The sequence below is a fragment of the Metarhizium acridum genome, assembly GCF_019434415.1.
Source record: "Metarhizium acridum strain ARSEF 324 chromosome Unknown scaffold_141, whole genome shotgun sequence".
NCBI classification, from domain to species: Eukaryota; Fungi; Ascomycota; class Sordariomycetes; order Hypocreales; family Clavicipitaceae; genus Metarhizium; species Metarhizium acridum.
The window spans coordinates 1,880,296-1,899,189 of record NW_027094020.1 but is presented as its reverse complement, the minus strand read 5'-3'; the positions used below and the strand labels follow the sequence as shown (position 1 = coordinate 1,899,189).

At 49.5% G+C, this 18,894-nt stretch overlaps 8 protein-coding genes across 12 annotated transcripts; 4 read left to right on the top strand and 4 right to left on the bottom strand.

Moving 5' to 3' along the window:
* Window positions 1-311: 311 nt before the first annotated feature.
* On the bottom strand, window positions 312-850 carry J3458_009226 (uncharacterized protein). The gene is made up of 2 exons (XM_066119650.1): window positions 826-850; window positions 312-758 (listed from the first exon to the last, which is right to left on the bottom strand). Exons 1-2 carry the CDS (start codon window positions 846-848, stop codon window positions 368-370), a joined length of 414 nt encoding a protein of 137 aa, XP_065975446.1. The 5' UTR covers window positions 849-850; the 3' UTR covers window positions 312-367.
* An 829-nt stretch (window positions 851-1,679) lies between these two features.
* J3458_009225 (uncharacterized protein) lies at window positions 1,680-4,204 on the bottom strand. 2 transcript variants are annotated; one of them, XM_007809137.2, is made up of 2 exons: window positions 3,964-4,204; window positions 1,680-3,894 (listed from the first exon to the last, which is right to left on the bottom strand). In XM_007809137.2, the coding sequence occupies exons 1-2, from the start codon at window positions 4,004-4,006 to the stop codon at window positions 2,012-2,014; spliced, it is 1,926 nt and encodes a 641-aa protein (XP_007807328.1). In that variant the 5' UTR covers window positions 4,007-4,204; the 3' UTR covers window positions 1,680-2,011. The 2 variants fall into 2 exon arrangements, with proteins under 2 accessions (XP_007807328.1, XP_065975445.1); XM_066119649.1 differs by having other exon boundaries at window positions 1,680-4,204.
* Window positions 4,205-5,214: 1,010 nt separating this feature from the next.
* On the bottom strand, window positions 5,215-5,572 carry LAC4_1 (Beta-galactosidase (Lactase); the record flags this gene model as incomplete). Its single annotated transcript, XM_066119648.1, has 2 exons — window positions 5,215-5,401; window positions 5,454-5,572. The coding sequence occupies 2 exons, from the start codon at window positions 5,570-5,572 to the stop codon at window positions 5,215-5,217; spliced, it is 306 nt and encodes a 101-aa protein (XP_065975444.1).
* A 3,893-nt stretch (window positions 5,573-9,465) lies between these two features.
* Window positions 9,466-11,385, top strand: J3458_009223 (uncharacterized protein). The gene has a single exon (XM_066119647.1). The coding sequence runs from the start codon at window positions 10,230-10,232 to the stop codon at window positions 10,536-10,538; it is 309 nt and encodes a 102-aa protein (XP_065975443.1). The 5' UTR covers window positions 9,466-10,229; the 3' UTR covers window positions 10,539-11,385.
* A 1,009-nt stretch (window positions 11,386-12,394) lies between these two features.
* J3458_009222 (uncharacterized protein) lies at window positions 12,395-13,554 on the top strand (the record flags this gene model as incomplete). Its single annotated transcript, XM_066119646.1, has 5 exons — window positions 12,395-12,475; window positions 12,575-12,603; window positions 12,675-12,749; window positions 12,825-12,900; window positions 12,964-13,554. The coding sequence occupies 5 exons, from the start codon at window positions 12,395-12,397 to the stop codon at window positions 13,342-13,344; spliced, it is 642 nt and encodes a 213-aa protein (XP_065975442.1). The 3' UTR covers window positions 13,345-13,554.
* Window positions 13,555-13,569: 15 nt separating this feature from the next.
* J3458_009221 (uncharacterized protein) lies at window positions 13,570-15,303 on the top strand. 2 transcript variants are annotated; one of them, XM_066119644.1, is made up of 4 exons: window positions 13,570-13,673; window positions 13,726-13,891; window positions 13,944-14,504; window positions 14,561-15,303. In XM_066119644.1, the coding sequence occupies exons 2-4, from the start codon at window positions 13,836-13,838 to the stop codon at window positions 14,889-14,891; spliced, it is 948 nt and encodes a 315-aa protein (XP_065975440.1). In that variant the 5' UTR covers window positions 13,570-13,673; window positions 13,726-13,835; the 3' UTR covers window positions 14,892-15,303. The 2 variants fall into 2 exon arrangements, with proteins under 2 accessions (XP_065975440.1, XP_065975441.1); XM_066119645.1 differs by having other exon boundaries at window positions 13,586-13,673; window positions 13,944-15,303.
* Window positions 15,195-15,573, bottom strand: J3458_009220 (uncharacterized protein; the record flags this gene model as incomplete). The annotated part of the gene is made up of 3 exons (XM_066119643.1): window positions 15,195-15,230; window positions 15,291-15,344; window positions 15,424-15,573. The coding sequence occupies 3 exons, from the start codon at window positions 15,571-15,573 to the stop codon at window positions 15,195-15,197; spliced, it is 240 nt and encodes a 79-aa protein (XP_065975439.1).
* A 755-nt stretch (window positions 15,574-16,328) lies between these two features.
* J3458_009219 (uncharacterized protein) lies at window positions 16,329-18,487 on the top strand. Of its 3 annotated transcripts, none has more exons than XM_066119641.1 (7): window positions 16,329-16,428; window positions 16,494-16,790; window positions 16,849-17,144; window positions 17,206-17,448; window positions 17,513-17,661; window positions 17,711-17,855; window positions 17,930-18,487. In XM_066119641.1, coding segments are annotated over exons 2-7 (1,080 nt in total). In that variant the 5' UTR covers window positions 16,329-16,428; window positions 16,494-16,545; the 3' UTR covers window positions 17,932-18,487. The 3 variants fall into 3 exon arrangements, with proteins under 3 accessions (XP_065975437.1, XP_065975436.1, XP_065975438.1); XM_066119640.1 differs by having other exon boundaries at window positions 17,908-18,487; XM_066119642.1 differs by having other exon boundaries at window positions 17,206-17,661; window positions 17,908-18,487.
* Window positions 18,488-18,894: the final 407 nt, after the last annotated feature.

Sequence of the window (18,894 nt, the reverse complement as noted above, 5' to 3'; positions counted from 1 at the left end):
CCCGACTGTTGATCTGGTGCCCCGTAATGCCTACGCTCTGCGTGGTACATGCAGCCAAGTGTATGAACTGGTTGGCCGGGTCGTGACATTGCCACGGCTTCATCCTGTCTTCCTATATCCCATCCAAGAGTTGCCGGCTACTTTGCATGCCCCTCTACGTGTGCCCATGACCCGGCCTACTACAGAGCTCACAGCCTCAGCGATGCCGACTTCACACCCGATTTCAAGACTGTCGACGGGGGCAAGTAACGCTACGTCACAAGGCTCAGCGAGGGCTTGGCGTAATAACTCACTTCATCTATAATCGTAGTCTTTGGTCTTAAAGGGCCTTGGTTTCTTCAAGCACTAGATGACCTCTAGAGCTCTATTAATACAAGATGTCGGTGGGAGCCTTGTGCCCCAACTCCCGTCGTCGTAGCCCTCGTGTAATCGTGAGACACGCTGTCACAGTGGCGAGTCCAATGGTCTTTGCCGCCTCTTGCAAACCAGAGTCGTCATCTTTTGTATCTTGCGGATTCTTTTTATCCGATGGAGAGCTTGGGGTTGTCGCGTATTGTCCGGCAGGCATGCGGTAAAACGGGTGTCCGCGTGGGCCATGTGTCGCAGAATATCTACAAGAGAGAGAACGCTCTGCTGCAGAAGCTGATGGACTTGGTGACAGTACATCTGCAGCGTCCAAGTATGTCCGGAACTGCTGCTCGGCAAGATTGAACCTGCTGCACCCGTTGAACGAACTGCAGCCGTGAGCTCTGGCCCTGCTGCAACGGGTTTTGTTAGCATCGTCGTTCTCATGGCAAAAAGGGACAAAAGAAGGGATTCTTATACCGGCCGGTGGCTAGGCTGAGCATCCGTCACCTCATACTCCCATGGAAAGGCCGAATGGTAGTCGAACTCGCCGGGTCCAAAGCACACGTCCCTGTCCGTCTCTGCCGAGTCCATCAAGCAATTGCCTGAGCCCTCGACTCCCCCTCTCTTCAGAGACACTAAGCAATTCTTCCACGCCCATTTCGTAGCGCCCGGCGTCCTTGGCCTTCTTGGGCTGATGGCGAGGCTGATGCGTGCAAACAGCTTGCCTCACCCAGGGATCGACCCCCTACAGAGGCTGTTTTGGCCCTTGGATTTAGGCCAGGCTGGCCCGGGACTGGTTTCGGAGCTGTCGAAACATGTTTTCTGTATTGGCGGCTGGGCTCTGCAACGACGTCTGGTCCCCTTCTCAGCAGGAGGCTCGTCCAGGGCTTTGGCACGAATAGCCCCCAGCTGCCGCGTCGCCTCCTCGGCCAGGTCGTGCTGCCGGGGTCGCTGCTGGAGAAGGCTTTGATGATTCCCGCTTAGAGTCCTCGTTCGAGGCTGTGCATCTGCTGTGTCTGGCCACTGGCCTCGATGTTGCGCAGGAGTGGCAGCGCAGCCCGTGCAGCTTCCAAATGCCGTGCTGTCAACTAGCCTCCACAAGAAAAATTGCTTCTGTGCTGTTGTTGTTCATATAACTGCCGCCGGGGAAGGCCGTCGTGACATGCTTCTGTGTAGATTCGAACGACGCTCGGCATTCAAGTACTTTTCCGCTGCCGTGATGGCTGCCAAGGAGCACGGGATCGGATTCATACAATATTTGCTTAAGAAGTCGGATGAAGTAGCTGATCGCCCGCTGAAAAGACCTGCCCGCGGAGTAGAAACGACTCGGTGGCAAGCCTAGTCTTGTTATTCTTGAGGGGAAAACACAAGGGAGAGGCGCGTCTACATGCTTACCGAGGGCTTTCTTTAGTCCTGGTGGATAAATTTTCTTCTCTGCCCTTGTCCCTAGTCGGGAGTATAGAAGCGTGGCGTATATACATCAGTATTGACCAAGGTAATCCTCTCTAGCCATTTGTGAAGCCAATGCGCGGTTGCCTCTACGTAGCCTTGTTCGTAGTGCCAACTGGTTTTCATGACCAGCACCTCCAGCATCCATCACAAACTGCTCCTGGTGTTTAAGAAATTAAAAATTCGCGTACATTCTGACGAGCTGCCAATTCCATCAGCTCCTCATCTTCCGCAAACGCTCTTCCGCAGCTCTTGCCCTCCTCTCGCGTTCCAGCTTCATCCTCATTTCCGGCGTCAACCCCCTCGCTTCTTCCTCTCTGCGTTCCTGCGGTGTCTTTGCCATGCTAGATCCAAGTGTATTCCCCTTGAGTTTCTTCTCTACCACCTTGGGACCCTCGGTTCGCAGCCGCTCCTCTTCGGCTTTCCTCCTCTCGGCTTCTTTTTTATCGGCTTCTGACCTCTCACGCTCTTCTCTACGATCGGCTTCAGCCTTTGTCATCGCCGCGGGAACCTTGGCCGCATCCCAGGCCCATCTGGCCTCTCCCAGCTCCGAGCGAGCAACCCGGAAGGCGTCACGGGTTCCTCTATCACCGGCTAGCTCAAACGGCGTCTTACCCTCGCCGTTTTTTACGGACGGATCCGCGCCCCCGCGAGTAAGAAGACCGAGAACAAGAGGCGGCGAGTTTTGAGAGGCTGCGAGGTGAAGAGGCCGAGGGGAGTGATAGTTTTGCTCGGTCGGTCGGAATTCGAAATCGGCTGGCAAGCCATTATTGGACAGGTACGATAACAGCGCGGGCAACTTTGAGCGTCGGATAAGCGCTTGTAGCTGTGATGTGTGTAGCAGAGCCGTCTCTTCCTCCTCTGATAGCTTTGGCTTCGAAGGTTTAGGGCTAGCAGTTTTGGGAACTATTTGCGGCTGTGCCTCTTTTACTACTTCCTTTGCCGGGTCAATCTCCCTGACTTTGAGCCGCGTCAGCTCGATAAATGACCGCATGAGTTCATTCTGAGTGGCGCGTCTTGTGCTGAAAGGGAATCCTCGGAGCCGGCTATCATTATGCTTTAGGACCTGGCCTTCGTACGGCCCGAAAAGCGTTCTTCGATTCGTGACACCAGTGGCCCTAATAAAGAGCAATTCTGAAGTGTCTAGCAGAGCCTTCCAGTCACGTAGCAGTGCCCGCACATCATCCACCAAAGCCTGCTCGTTGTACCGACGCAACGTTGAGCCGGCAGAGTGTGCGGCTCCCTTGGCATTGTCGTTTGCAGACTGTGAGCCACCCTGTTTCCTTCGAGTGGTATACCGATGGAAGGTCTTGTGAGCTAGGACAGTAGCTTCGCGGTTCATGGACGTGTTTCCCTTTGCTGCCCTCGGAGCTAGAGAAACAACCATGGCAGCAAAATGCCCCCCGCCAATCATGCATAAAAAGACGTGAGGTCCTTTGTACGCGGTCGGCGCTAGCGTCCCGTCTTTGGCTGGCTTTGGTACTGAAATGGGGTCGAGTTGCTTCTTTCGTAGGACATCAGTAATGTCAGATTGCCGCTGATCCTCTCCCGTCAATATGGCGCGGTACAGCCCAAAGTAGTGGTTCTCTGGCAAGAGTGGCGAGCTGAACCAAATCAAGGGCGGCTTGCCACGATTCCTTCTCCCCAAGCTTGATCCATCCGAGGGTTCTTCTTCCTCGCCATCGCCTCGTTTATCCGCCAAGCGAGCCTGCTTCTTCAGCAACGCCGTCAGAGTCGAGTCCTGTCGACCGTCGTCCTCGTCCTCGTCCTCGTCTTCCGAGTCCGAACCAGAGAGCGATTCGTCAAGGTCCTCTATTAACTTGTCGAATTCCGTCTCGGAAACAGGCTTGCGATTCCGCATTTTTTGCTTCAAGTTATAGTTGTGAAAGTCGGACTTGAGATGGCTGCGCTGGTCCTGCAGCGACGAGAAGGCCATACCGCAAAGCGAACATGATTGCGATCCGACGAGGTTCTCGGTCGACGCATCGGGGCTCTTTTCACTCGGCGTACGGGTGGGTTCTTCATCGACGACGTGCGTGCTGTCTGCGTCTGCCTTGAGAGTCAAGCTTTCTAGAACTGCGCTAGGCAGATCGTACACTGGGGAAGTTGGTTAGCTCTTCGCATTCGTCTGGTGACGTTCGGCTCGCGGGTTTGAGCTGAACTAACTGTAGAGAGGCCGCCGAAGGACGTCGTCGCTTTGGGTCGCCATGACAGGAACGTCAGCTCGAGGACGATTGGGTTAGCTTCCTGCGCAAACTGAGCCGGTGGTGGGCAACGCGGTTTTGCACAAACAGTCGTCGACTTTTCGAGTCGTAGCTTGATGACGGCGGCTGAGTCAAACGGCCAAAGCCCCACCATGAACCATTTGGCTATGACGCAGAGAAATCAGCGTGATGCGCGTGTGCCGCGACCTTGGATGCAAAGGTCGCCACTACCTGTCTTCACTCCGGCTTTTCCATCGTGGTATTTCTGTTCAAATCTTATCAATCTCTTCAAATGACTCATAGCCCCCATTTCTGGCCACAGGACGACGTGCCTGTCTTCTGGACGCCTAGACCAGCGCGTAAACAAACCCCCGCTTCGAACGAGTCGCAATGTGGTATTTATTTCCTGGAAAATCGTCTAAATATCTTCCATTTCAAACCCAAATGACACCTCTATACACCCAATCATGAGATGTTCCCTCACAGTCGGTCCACAAGCCCTGGTACCAACCCCGGCGCCCTCAACGTCCCGTCTCAACAGAGTGGCATTCTCATCTACAAGATCCAGAAGATGCCTAGCAGCCTGGATAATTTCTTACTATGCCGGCCTGCGACAAAGCTAAACGTAGTATCATTTCTAATACGCCGAGCCCTACTACCAGACGGCTGAAGCTGAGACTTTGCAAGCATTATTCAGCGAATGTCTATCTGGTTGCTATTCTCTCGAGGGACATTGTAGGGTGTGTGTAGGTTTATTACCGAGTCAACTTTCCAGATGCCAATAATTTGAGCAGATTTCTTGTCGGGGTAGCTTTCTCTGGGCCCGCAGCCAAAACATTTCACTTGGTCTAGTGTTCTAGTGTTAGTTCAGGGGCATTCTAAGAAGTGTCGATACGAAGTGAGCAAAGTTGACTGGTCATCCGGGCAACTCCGAAGCGCTTCTAGTACGGCAATGACTGAGGAACGTTATTATCAGTAGATGGTCTCCAAAATGAACGGTATTAGCTACACCAACGGCTGGGTCTGTTGTCAAGAGTTCATATCCATTTGCAACCCAACTTTTGAGGACGCAGCGAGCTTCATCAAACTGGTAGGTGAAATTGATTCCAGAAACAGAAATACTGCTGCTCTCAGATGAGACGTGAAATTTGGAAGGTAGCTTGTTTAATGCTATGGGGTGAGAAGACAACTTGGCTGCCGTTTGGGGTCGATATTAAAACCAAGCTACCTCATGGTCTGGAGTAGCCCATGATGTCTCATAAGCGAGTGTCACAGAAAAGTTCAAATATACTTGCTTGTTTCTCCTGAAACTTATTACACTATTTGGAAAGGCAACCCATGTTGTAGAACCAGGTTCTACCGAAGGAAGATCTGATGTTCCTGAAGCGAGTGAATAAGCACTTGGCATAGTCAGCATCTGCTAGCTTACATTCAATCAGATCAAGTACTTACTCTTCTCCAAACATCTCTAGCTTAAATTTAGCAGCCAAGTGGCTTAGGCCGGAAAAGTTGTAGCAGTTCTCAACTGCAACTTGACCATCCCCGACTTCGAACTGAACGGGCTCGTTCATAGCTTTGAACTCAAGCAGTCCATGTGTGAGACGGTGCTCAACAACCCACCCATGACAAATTTTTCGTCATTGAGTGTGTCTCCAAAATCACCGCCATAGGCATAATAGCCCGAACCCTCTTTCCACAGGCTGTGGTCTGCCCATTCCAAAATAAAGCCATCTTTCAGACGGGGTTGCTTGCAAAACCCATTTCCATAGTCTTCTAGCCATGCGGGACTGTTACCCATGGCGTGTGCACACTCACACAATTTGATCCGCTTTTCAAATTTGCCGTCCTTGACATCTTGTTCTTCAGCAAGCCTGATGAGCCTCTTAATAGATGGATACATGTAACTGTACATATCTGCCGTTTCGGCGCTTGCGTCACCTTCATAGTAGATATGCCTTCCAGTATCGATCCTTTTGCGTATGTGTACATTGCTCCATGGTAATCGCCATAGAAAGCCTCGTTTCAAAGACTCCACATCATGGAGCTGGGATGGCTCTTATCTCGCTGGATGAGGGATTCCATCCGGTCTCTATATGCGGCCCTCCACGTTGGTTGGATTGTTCGTTGTGAATTGGGCAGCTTGAAGAATAGTCAACTTATCCTGTTTTTCATAGTCCATCTCTTCGAGAATGTCCAACGGCCGCGCAATGGCATCGTAAAAGCCGTGACACTCCAGATCGGCCTCTTCCATGACCCAAAGGCCCAATTCATCACACAACCTAGTCACTCTGGGTGACTGGGCTGGTGAGAACAACTCAGAACGTTGACGTTGTGTCTCTTAATAAAGATGAGATCACGCTTTGCAAAACCTAGAGGTACAGCGCGACCAAATCGAGGATGGCGCTCGTAGCGATTTGTTCCCCTTAGATGAGTTCGAACACCATTTACAGTCATCAAAACCGTTCTTAAGCTCAACGTTTCGAAAGCAATACGCTGTCGTACGGTCTGGGGTGCAGCAGTCTCATCGCTCAGGCTTACGTCCACATTGTACAAGTAGGCTGTTTGTGCAGTCCACCTTGGGGGGCTCAGAAATTTTTGTCCTAATGCGCGTGCTGTTTTTTGATCCGAGTGAACCCAGCCAATCTGAAAATTGCAAAGGGAGCAGGGGATCAATATGGGTCGCATAGAAGTCGGCCGGCCGGGAGGGGCGTGCAATATGCAACAAAATTTACATTTCCTAGAGCGGATTCACGATTTCAGAAAACAGCGGATCATCCAACAACGCTTAATCCAGTCTGGGTATCCCGTTTGTTGATGGCGTTTCTGTAGATATAAGCAACTCGCCACCATTCCGTTCAAGCTCGGAAAATGAAATAGATGGTTGCCCCCGGCTGGCGGTGACAATATCGACGGTAGCATGCAAGGTGGCACGCTATGCTTTCACCCAAGTCAGTCCAGAGAAACCATTCTTCAATCCTGCCATCTCTTGGAAGCGCTATCAAGTGAGCATCTGGAAATGTGCCGAGTTAAATTAGCGGAGGCATCAATGGCCATTGGCAAAGACACTTACCAGAGAGAGCTACCACTGATCTTAGTCTTTGTTATAAGTCCCCGTCACTCCATTGATACGCCTTGACGACCACCTCGTTGGGCTCATTCCGGTCAACAAAACCCGAGATATGAGACTTGAAAGGATTCTGGAGCCTTGGGCATATTCATCCGAGGATTTGTTCCCCCGAAAATGATAAGCGCTATCAACAGCGTCAAATTCTAGCCCCAGATAGGAGTCTTCAGCGCAGGTCGACGGGGCATGGAATATGCGGCGACAAGTACCAGTTGGGTTTTCCGTGGGCATATACGAACAGAGATGGAGTATTGAAATTGGTGTACCAATGCTTGCCATAGCCTTGCAGCTGCTGCAGTGTCCTGGTACCGTCAACTTCCAGGGGACCGAGCTAAATCTTGTGGGATCTGGTGATTCGACGGTAGAGGAGGTCAGGTGGAAGTCCCAACTGCCATTCCCTAGCAGTGACGTCTCAGTGATATGATAACAGCGATTAGGCAGACAGTTCCTCCGAAACACAGTCTCGTTGCAATAATTCGGACTAGTCGAGAGGTCACACAACCTGATAGAAGGTCGGGCAAGTAACCTGACACTAGCCCCAGCTCCACGTCATTTAGGGTCAGGGTTGACTTAGAGTAAGGGTTAGGGTCAGAGTTAAGGCTAAGAATTAAGGTTAATCATGGGTTATAAACTGGTTAGGGTTAGGGTTACTACCCTCAGTGGCAGCCGCTTGAGCTGCAATCTACTGTCTCCCATGTCGGTGGTTGACGCTGCACGAAGAAAAAAGGTGCATAGACACTATCAGGTGAAGCCAAGAATAGAATGAAGGCAAAGGGCAAAGAAAACACACGAGCATTTTTCACCTGTTTTCTCTTCTGCCGGCAAGTTTGTCGCAAGGCCCAGTTTCATTTCTACCCATTGCCACGTACAGGTGGAGACGGGTACCAAAGACTCGAGAAATAAACCGTGAACGAGATTCCACGCAGCAAGGATAGCCCACGAGACGGGAGGAAGTCGGCACCGCCTCTGAGCATCGAATCTCCGCCAAACGCACCACACAACACTACTATTTTTTGAATGGTTATGACATAAGCCATGGAACAATAGTTAATGAAGCTTATCAGAAGCTCTGTGTCGACGTAACGAATTGTGGCAGGAGCGTGTCAACGGGTTAGAAACTTCCTGAGTCGCCTCACGGGGAGGTTAGGAACAAGACGTGGATAGATTACATCGTTTCGACAGACAGGCCACGCGCCACGATCATGAGGAGTAATGGAAAGAAACAAGAAGCGCAACAATGGACCGTTAGTAGCACTCAAATGAAGAGCCGGTGGGAAACCCGTTCTTGATGTGGTCGGAATTTTTGGAATGTTGCGTAGGAAATGCTCGGGATAAATCTGTCGGAGATGGTGGAGCCGAACCTGAATTAGGGTCCACGCAAGAGCAGGAAGTGCGTTTCCCTCGCGACTTCCCGAACGATGCCAACAAGCCACATCCATGCTCATACCGCGCCCCATGCCAATCCCCTCATCCCATGATCCATCACTACTACTAGTACCCTCGGTCGATTCCCCGTACATGATCGGCGCCTTGTTCATCTGCCCGTGGGGAAGCTCTGGCACCAGCAACCCCAAAAAGGCTGTGTGTACGGAGTAGGATAGCCACTATTTCCATGGTCGCTGGGGTTGTGCACAAACAGCTCCTCACCAAGACCGGCACCGAAGAGTGCGTTGGCACAACTCATCGGCAATGTCAGGCTCAAACCCTTGTGGAATCATGGTCTGTTTGTAGTCACCTGGTCCGTTGTTGTCTGCCGTGCTCGTGGTCTTTCACCGGGGCTCTGTTCCCACGCCACAATCTGATCAACTCGCTCCTGGCCAAAGTTGGACTCATCACCTGAATCACGATGCGAATAGTATAACATCGTTGGGCCCCCCCGGCTATCCCCAGTCGGCATTGGCCACACCTCGAAACACAATTGGCCTTGTACTCTGGCAGTTTGTTGCCGATTGGCTGTTACCTCGTTTCCTAACTTCACTCATCGATACCGAGGAACCGCAAGGCTAACATGCATCAAACTTTGAAATGACAACCTCCGAAAAAGAACAGCCCAACGTGGGCCATCGTGACCATCGCCCAGACGTGGGCTCTGTTATACAACTCACTGATGGGCTTGATCAGAGAAAGAGCTCGCCATGGACGCCGGCCACATTTCGTCCCTATCTTGTCTTATCTTGTGCCTCTTTGTGTGGTTGCTTGGTATGATTTGACATCGATATACGGCACCACGACCTTAGCTGACACCATTTCATATCTAGAACGCATATGATGGCTCCCTCATGGGTCGCTTAAACGCCATGCCATCCTGTCTACACTATTTTGGCATGTACGTTTGATAGAGCCACTCGAGACCCTGTAATACTCCTCAAATACTAACAAGAGAGAACAGGAAAAGCGCCGGTTCTAGCACGGGTTTGGTATTTTCTATGTATAACACTGCTTCAGTCGTGGCAGTCTTCTTCACTGGCCCTGTCAACGACTACTTTGGCCCAGCGATGGGGCATGTTCACCAGAGCACTCATAATAGTTTTTGGCACCTGCGTGCAAGCGCCATCCACAGATCACGGCCAACTCCTCGCTGGTAGTTTTGCACTTGTGAGTCAGTTTTTGTTGCGTATCGGCACCATGCTATGTCAGTGAGCTGGCCCATCCGAACTGACGGGGACCGCTGACTGGATTGTATAACTGCACATGGTACATTGGGAGCATCATTGCAAGCTGGACTGTATACGGCTGCAGCTTTATGAATCCAAACACGGCGTGGAGAATTGCCATTTGTGTCAAATGGTGACTTCTAGCATTGTTGTGTCGAGCGTCTTCTTTCTACCCGAATCCCCTCGCTGGTTGGTGGAACAGGACCGCTCGAGGCCGTTAAGATGCTCGCCACCTATCACGGCGAGGAAGAAGGAAAACGTCCCGTAGTCGATCTTCAGATGCGAGAAATGGCAAGTCGAATCGCTGCCGAGGCATCAGACAAAAAGTAGTGGGATTACCACGAGCTTTGAAATACCCACATCGCCCGTCGGCGTCTAATTTGTGTCCTTGGTATGGCCCGTTTTGGGCAAATCAGCGGTAATAGTTTAAGCTCTTACTATTAACTCGTTATGTTGAACAATGCTGGAATCACTGATCCGCAGAAAGCGCTTGCTCTCAATGGCATCAATCCAGCACTTTGTTTAGTAGGAGCCGTCCTCGGCGCTCGCATGACTGAAATTGTTGGTCGTCGGCCTTTGCTACTCTACACTATCGTCTTTACGTCGTGCTGCTTCGCTATCCTGACGGACACCAGTGAAATGTCAATGGACAAGCCGTCCAATGCGGCAGCTGCTAATACCACAGTGGCATTCATCTTCATCTTCAGTATATTCTTCTCATTTGACCTGACACCCCTACAATCCATGTGCAATGCATAAACTTTACCGACAGCAACGCGAGCCAAGGACACGGCAGTCGGCAACTTTGCTAGTTCAGCTGCCTCTACCGTCATTCACTACAGCAGCGGGCCGGCTTTCGAGAATATCCGTTACTACTTCTATCTGGTATTTGTGTTCGGGGACCTCTTCGAAGCGGTATTCATCTATCTCTTCTTTCCGGGAACTAAAGATCGTACACTGGAAGAATTAGCGGAGGTGTTCGAGGCTCCGAACCCATTTAAGAAGAGCCTAGAGAAGAGGAACGCGCAAAACGTGATGAATACTCTGCATATGGCGGAGGACTAAAAGTTAGAGGAGAGCGTTTGAGTTTGACAGTGGTTCTACGCCTCATATGTATGCTTCTCCTTAGTTGGGAAGAGTCGACTCAGAGTGCGACATTGCCAGATATGATAAACTTATCGTGGTGATCGGAAACGGTGATGCAATGGTGTCTTATTTGATAACATTGCGTGTAAATTGGTTCTTACATCCCAAATTGGCCCAACGGTAAAACAAGACAGTGCTACGGGCTAGGCGTAGCATTCCTTGGGGCTTTGGCATAAAAGTGAGTTCTGTGATGACCCAAGGTGGACCTGGAATTTAAGATGGAATTATTAGTGGATATTGCATGGATTTGCAGAAACTGATGGGTGCATTGTATCGCAAAATGTCCCGAAAACTATCGGCTCAGTCAGTAGGCAAACATGTCTTCAGGTCGGCTTGAAACGACACACATGTTATAACTACGACTTTATGGAAAAGGCTACAGAGTTATGAAATAAGTCAAGTCATGCAGAACCAAAATTTCGAATAGTTGGCGTAAATAATTCCGGTGAACAAAGTAGACACATCCTTGTATTTGGATGATGTACGTCGACAAATGGAGATGAAATGAATTAGGAGACCCCAGACTGGCGGGCGAATCAATAAAGCAATGCGCAGTGCGTGCATTTTCTTGGATTCTGAAATTAGAGTGTTGGGAGAGACGACGTTGGTTCGAAGCCTTTTCTGTTAAGTTAGGGCCAACTGCTGAGCAAACCTGCTTGAGCGTGTGCATGAGCGCATTGATACGTGAGGTGATACGAGCGAGTTCATGATTTTAGACGCCAACTAGACTCGACCTACCCAAGCCTGAGGACTAAGGGCAATCAATGGTATCATCTGGACTCTTGGCCAAGGCATCTATTCTATGCCGCCATGCGCCATTTGAGTGATAAATGACGGTCTCTTTTCTTTACTTACAACGAGAGGCTGCTCTATGGATCTCAATAGCCCCGCGATGTGTGTGAGAGGGTGAGAATGTGAGATGAATTGTGTGAGGGTGCCAGTTGGTTGTGCTCGTAGTTTTGGCTGCTGAGGCGCGCCTTCCCCACCCCTGGATCAATTTGCTGCAGCTGTCTGCCAGTTGACTGCCGGTTAGGCAGCTGCTCATCCCCAACATTTGAACTGTCTACATGACATTGGATCTTAGATGACTACTCCTCTATAGCCTCGAGAGCCTCGAGAGCCTCGAGAGCAACTCAGTGCCATGTAGGACTTGATGATCGGGCGCGCCTTTTCGCTGGAATTTTCGCGGACGATATTCACCAGCTGCAGGTATTGTGTTCTGGTTCTGTTCCTTCCACTCGAGGCAATATCCAACTGCTCACCTAGGTTCTGGGAGGTTAGCGCTCGACGGCACCCACCCTTCTCCCACCAAGGTGGAATTGAATGAAGTTGGAATCTTTGCTGACCTCGGTTTTACTTTTATCCTGTCCACGCAGCATTCGCGCACTTGCCTGAATTTCGCAAAGGGTATCTTGTGGCCTTGCCAGAACTTCATTGACGTCGTGGTTCTCGAATTGAGACAGGCAGTCATGAATATGCAAGATTTGGTGACGGTAGGACCGCCAGCACTATCCGAACTATCAAGAAAGCGACTGCGAACTTCTCATGCGGTAAGGACACCCAAGACGTGGGCAATTCGATGCTATGATACAGTTGTGATTGAAACATGTAGGGCAACCTGGCTAACTTTCGACTGTTTCTGGCATTAGTGCGACGTATGCCGCGGTCGTAAGATAAGGTACGTCGTTATGTTGTCGATATCTGCATCCCAATACATGCTTGGCAGACGAGGTGACTAATATTATGTAGATGTGACGGCAAGCGCCCCTGTGCTACGTGTGTAGCTTCGGATCAGCCCTGCGTGTATGGGTCTGAGGCTATCTCGTAAGTAGGCCATCCGACAAGTCTAGGTGGGAGATGAAATTGTGGTTGCGACGAAGCTGACACTGGGATCAACAGCAGTGGCAAGACAGACTTGGTCCTTGATGGAGTGTTACGAATCGAGAAGGCTCTCAACCAACTCAACTCGACTCTTGTAAGCAGTTATATATCAATTGGCTGTCTTTATTTGCCTCGATTCTCCAACTAACTTACCCAGGCTCAACATGCACACGGACCTGTCCCAATTCATGGAGCAAACGTCGCATCTCCAGCTACAGTTCCAACCTCAGCGAGCCACTATATCGACTCACCACCAGTTGCAGAAGCTGAGCCTGGTCCTGCATCTCATCCAAATACCAGGACTTCGACTACCGCAAACAACGCCCGCAATGCCCAGGGCAAGAGTTTCGACAATGCAGTTCTTGACTCTATGCACACGTCCACGACCGAGTCTGTTTTGTCATGGCACCATTTTAACATATTCCCATCTTTACGCAAAGATTACACATCCATCTTCCAACTAGAGCAGTCACGGCCCGTATTACCTATTAAACAATCCACCATATACCCTTATGTGACCCAAGAGGACGTCAATTGAATATCAGAGTCGTTTGAGCACAAGGTCAACTTTTGGTATCCAACCATGTCTGAAAGACGAATTGAGCGAACAAGGCTGCTATTGAACTCTGAGGTAACACCTGAAGACAGTGTAGAGGCCTGTATCGCTTTGTTGACAATGGCGCTCGGGTGCGCTAGTTAAGTTACTACGGACATGGAGGTTGGCAGTAGTGTGTCAGATCAAGATGCCAAGCGGAGGGCATCCAGAAGACTGATGGGTGATGTCTACTTTGATGCGGCCCTGAAAAAGGCACATGTGGCGCATCTGGGTGCTACATCATTGTCAGCCCAGTGCCTGTTCTTTGTTGGGTGAGTGCCTCTTTATATGACCATGGTTGGATGTTGTTGACGGATAATGTAGGCTATATTTCGCCTTCCTCGCGAGGCCACTTCAGGCTTGGGAGTACATCGCCGCAACTGCTGCCAAATGCATGATGCTTTTATCCTGCCCGCCTGATCAAGCATCTCACGATGATAGAGAACGTACGTACGCGCAGGATATTTTGGGCGTGCTATATCCTCGAAAGGTAACGGGCCCATTCGCACCTTCTGTTGCATTTTGATTCTGACCGATATAAGTGACTACATTGCCGAATTATCTGCTAGCCCGGTCTCTGGCATTTCTCGAATAGAGTCCTCCATCCCCCTGCCAGGCACCTACAACACGCATACGACCCCGACCGAAGAAGAACAATATTCGCTCTACTTTCTTGCATGCATTAGTATGCGGCGACTCTTGAGCCGAGTGCACCAACTCCTCTATGCCAGTGGTACTGGTGCCGCTCTTGACACTGCTCACTTTCCCTATATTGTTGCCGAACTCCAGCATCAACTGTACGAATGGCGGAACTTTTTACCCCCGGCATTATCCTTCACCGTGGACACACACCCAGCATCCAAATCAGCTAGTGGGTTCTTGAGACAGCGGTATCTGACCTGCAGGGGCGTCATCTACCGTCCGTATTTGATGTGGCTGCTTAGTGGAAGTCGTGGCGGCAACGACGACTTGAGTGTCAGTTCTCCAAGTCGAGAGGCTAGGAAGAACTGCAAAGCGTGCCTAGATGCATGCTTGATTCATATTCTCAATCTGAGAGGGTTTTCACAAAGCGTCCTCGTCGACACGTGGATCTGTTCGCTCTCGTGGGCCAACCCCTTTCAGGATATTGCCAATAGTGACAGCGCTAATAATTTTACAGGATGGCATGTGCGATGCCCATTCTCTTGGCAGCATGTCGTGTCCCTTCACTGAGAAGACTAATCGACCCCGACGTTCTGATTGCTGGTGACCACTCGAAACAGCTTCTGTTGGAATGGCAACGGATTGTAGGTGGACAAAGAAGTCCTAGCGTTGATCAGAGTATACGGATTATTCACGAAGCGGATAAGTTCATTAGACAGACGTACCTGCCGAACCCGAGAGATGGCTATGCAGCGCCGAAGAAACCAAATGATTCGCCTGCTAGCTATGATGGAAGCAATTACTCACGGCGTCAATTTCAAGATCTTGAAAAGAGGATACTGCATTGAGTGACAGTGTACGATGGGAAGATTTCTAACTAGAAATATGGGGTACCATCATCTTATTACCCTGTCAGCGTCTCGCTGGATTCCCCAGACTCTTCTGGGAGAGGGAGGATATTGCGCATAGCTTCGTCAAGCTGAGTTCGGATTATATCCCCTCGAAGATAGTTCTTTTATTTCGATACCCATTTCCATCCCATATATCCCATACTCATATCATCGCCAACAGAATAGACATGTACAGTGGATCTTGCGAAACCCTCCTTCCAGGAAGCGTTGCTAGCTATAAAAACCGTAATGTGCTCGCTTTCATTGGGTGTATTGGTTGAAATGTGTTGACCCGCACTGGGGAGGGTTAGCGGACGTGAACACTTTGTGCTTTAGAGGGGTGGTGCTTTACCTCACAATTAGAATATCGCAGGGTTGTGTATCCTTTGAAGGTTCCTTACCGTTTACGCCCTATAAGCATGGTCATTGAGGGAGATCTTGCGAATGGGACTCGATGGTCACAGAAATTAGGAACTAGGAAGTGTCTTACAAGGTCTCCCCTGGTCCATGCTGCCGCGAATTCTTGAAGAACCCTGATCTCTGCAAGCACATCCCGCTCATGGTCCTCATGGGTGTAGTAGACCATCAGTCGTCTGTCATCGGCAGCAACAGTGTCAACGTATCCTCGACCTTTATCCATGGTGCAGGAGTCTCATGAAATTCTCGTCGAGATATGATAGCTCTGTGGGGTTGCGATCGGGGTGTCTGACAATCAATTCTACAAGGCTCTAGGTTTTCGTATTTGAACATGGAAGAGCAACGAGGAAATCACTTAAAATTTCGTGTAAGCGTGTTGGCTTTTTGTTATACTATCTACCCTTCTACGTGTCACCAACCTGTACAACGCTGCGATAGCCTCGCTGTTTACATCCATAGGCATCAAGGGATGGAACGAAGTGTTGGCTCGGCGCTTTAACCTCCACCTTCTAGTGGCCCAGGTTTGCGTGGTCCGTGGTTATGATATTGGTCTGAACAGTATATTCCAAGTTCCCCCCCAATAGCGGCAGCAGGGGGAAAAAGAAGACGGCCGTGCCAGAGTCCTCAAGTGCCCAGAGCTGGCCCCGACACCCATATTGGCGGTCACGATGCTCGATATTGAAAGTACTACGTAGCACCAAGCTCAGTCCAGCTTTGACCGCACACGTAACAAAGAAGGCGAATAGTCGTCCGTAACTTAGCCTTGTCTCGTCGTTGGTCACGCACACTGTCACCACAAAATGCTGGCAGAGGGCATGGACGATTGTTTATGTGCGTTGCAAATCATTACAAATTGCACACCCCCCTGTTTTTGTGACAAACGAATGCTCATCACGTGGGGCACTGACGCACACTGCTTTTATTTTAAGACTCCAACACCCATGTTCTGGATTCGAGATGCATCTTTCTCGCACCCAACACAGACTCCGCCGCTAGTGCCTACTGCCATCTAAACCAACACCAGGCCTTGTTCAACCCCTCCCATCCTTTCGGTGGCTGCGACAGGATTCTTGTCCAGGTGATTCTTCCTCTGGTACTGTCCTTGATGGCCCCCAACCAACCTGTGTCTAACAGACCTACCAGTGCTATCCTTGTACATCTCGCCGCTTCGGAGATAGACTGTTGCAGCAATATCATGGAGTCTTCGAGCCGTCTGCAGGACCAGCAAGACGTTTTTCTTTACACTGGCTATGAAGTGCAGTTTGAAGATCTAATGAAATATAGACAATTTGGATTTCATCCGATTACCCTTGGCGAAGTGCTCCCCAAGTCAAACACCTGTGTTAGTCATGTGGATAAACAGCCAACTTATCGCATCATGCTGAAGATAGGCCATGGAGCATTTTGCACTGCGTGGCTGGCTCGTGACCTTGTCAAAAAGTAAGTGGCACTCTGGGTTATGTATATGTACGCTCAGAAAACTAACCATTTCCGACAGACGTTATGTTGCTATCAAGGTCGGCCTGGGCTCAGATACACCCAATCCAAGCAGAGAAGCGGAGATTTTGTCCCTGCTTTGTAAAACTGAGCGCGAAAAATATAAATGTCAGAGGGTCATTGAGCTCTTCGACGCGTTTGTCGTCCAAGGACCAAATGGATTCCACCAGTTTTTGGTTACCGAAGTCGTCGCGCCGCTAAGCGATGGAGATAACCTAAAACAGTGTTCATTGGGAGCTATACGCCAAGTTATACAAGGCTTTGCCTATCTTCACGAAGAAGGAGTAGTGCATGGAGGTAATTAATTGGCAGAGTACACGACTAATGCTTCGCGTGGGCTGATTATTTACCTACATAGATCCTCATCTCGGCAACTTGGGAATCGCCTTACCACAGCTGGAACAGTTTACTGAAGACGAAATCACGGATCACTATGCGAGCCCTGAATGTATTCCTGTCGTTCCATGTGATCCAACATTCCCGTTACACTCGCTGCCCCCTTATATCGTTGAATCAGTAGGGATGGCAAGTTTCTTACGACTCCACAACGCCTTCCCTGCGAGCTCCGAAATATCGATTAGGATCTTAGACTTTGGGAGAGGTACGTGAACTTTAAGGCATACTGTTGTGGCACAGTTACCGACGTGACATTCTATTATCGATAGCCTACATGCCGAGCAAGACAATACCAGAATTGTCGGGTGCACCTCCTTTGGAGATTCGTCCCCCAGAATATATGATCCAAGACATATCTAGTGGCAAAATAGGCTCTGCTTGGAGAAAAGAAGCGGATATCTGGGCTGTTGGGTGTACGGTGCGTCATTCTTGACAAGTCTGAAAGGTACAAATCTGATTATCTACAGTTGTTTCATATCGAGACGGGAGGTGGGCTCATTCCAAGATGGAGTTCCCTGAAATACTGCCTTTCCTGGGCCATTCAATTTGGTGGATACGCCCCGGAAAGTTGGCCTGAACTTGATAATAATCAGACTGAGCACCCTCGAAATTGTTAGGTTTCCCTACCAATTCTCGTTTGGCTTGATTTGTACTGACGTTTCAGCACCGTCCCCCTACGACCGAAGAAATGTGTGGCAGAAACGCAAAAAAAAGCTCAATGCGCATACGTTCGAGTCTGGTGAGGGGTTGGGTTTTCTCAACCTCGTCATGAAAATGGTTGTGACAAATCCTGACGAACGGACTCCAATGGCGGTGCTTTTGACTGACCCGTTTATGAAAGCCGGGAGACCCACGAAGGAGGAAAGCACATAGACGATATGCTCCGGCTGTGGGGAACGATTCTTCATCAGGCTATGACCAAAGGTTCTAATTCTGTTCAAGACAGCAACTTTACCAACAAGTACGAAGAGCAACTGCTCTCAAACTCTGGCAGGCTGGGCGGGCTTACAACATGTTGGAAAAGAGGCATGAAAGCAGGCCCCCTTTTTGCACAGAGAGCAAGTTGTGGCTTATTCGTTAACATCATCGGGTGGCGTCTGTATACACAGCAATAAGTCTAACAAGGCTCCGTCTGTGACACATTGGCGTAATGCTCGGCAGTACCCGGTATCAATTGTATGAGAAAATGAATATACACAGGCGACGATAAAGTCGCAAAATTTGCCATTCAAGAGAAAGTTTACCGATACGACAGAGTTGAAATATTTCGTCTCACCGTATTTCGACAGTTGTCAGTGATGTGTCTTTAGTAGTGCGTTATACTGGACATATCACGTTGACAGCTATAGAAGCAGATTGAATAGTGGAATTATCCTTGATTGAAGCTATCTAGGTACGGAAAACAGGCCCTTATTTATAAATATTAAGGTCATCTAATAGGTCACCTAAAAAGTTATTAATTTAAGGGGTTTTACGGTATTTAGCTATTAAAGATTTAGCTTTAATAGGGTGGTAGCGTAAGCCTTTTTTAAGGCTTTTTCGTATAATTAAAAAGCAATTATTTAAGGCGTTTTAAGGCTTATTAGGGTCTTTAATAAATAGTAGCCTTTTTCTATTAAAAGAGGCCTTTAGCGTTAATATATCCTTATAA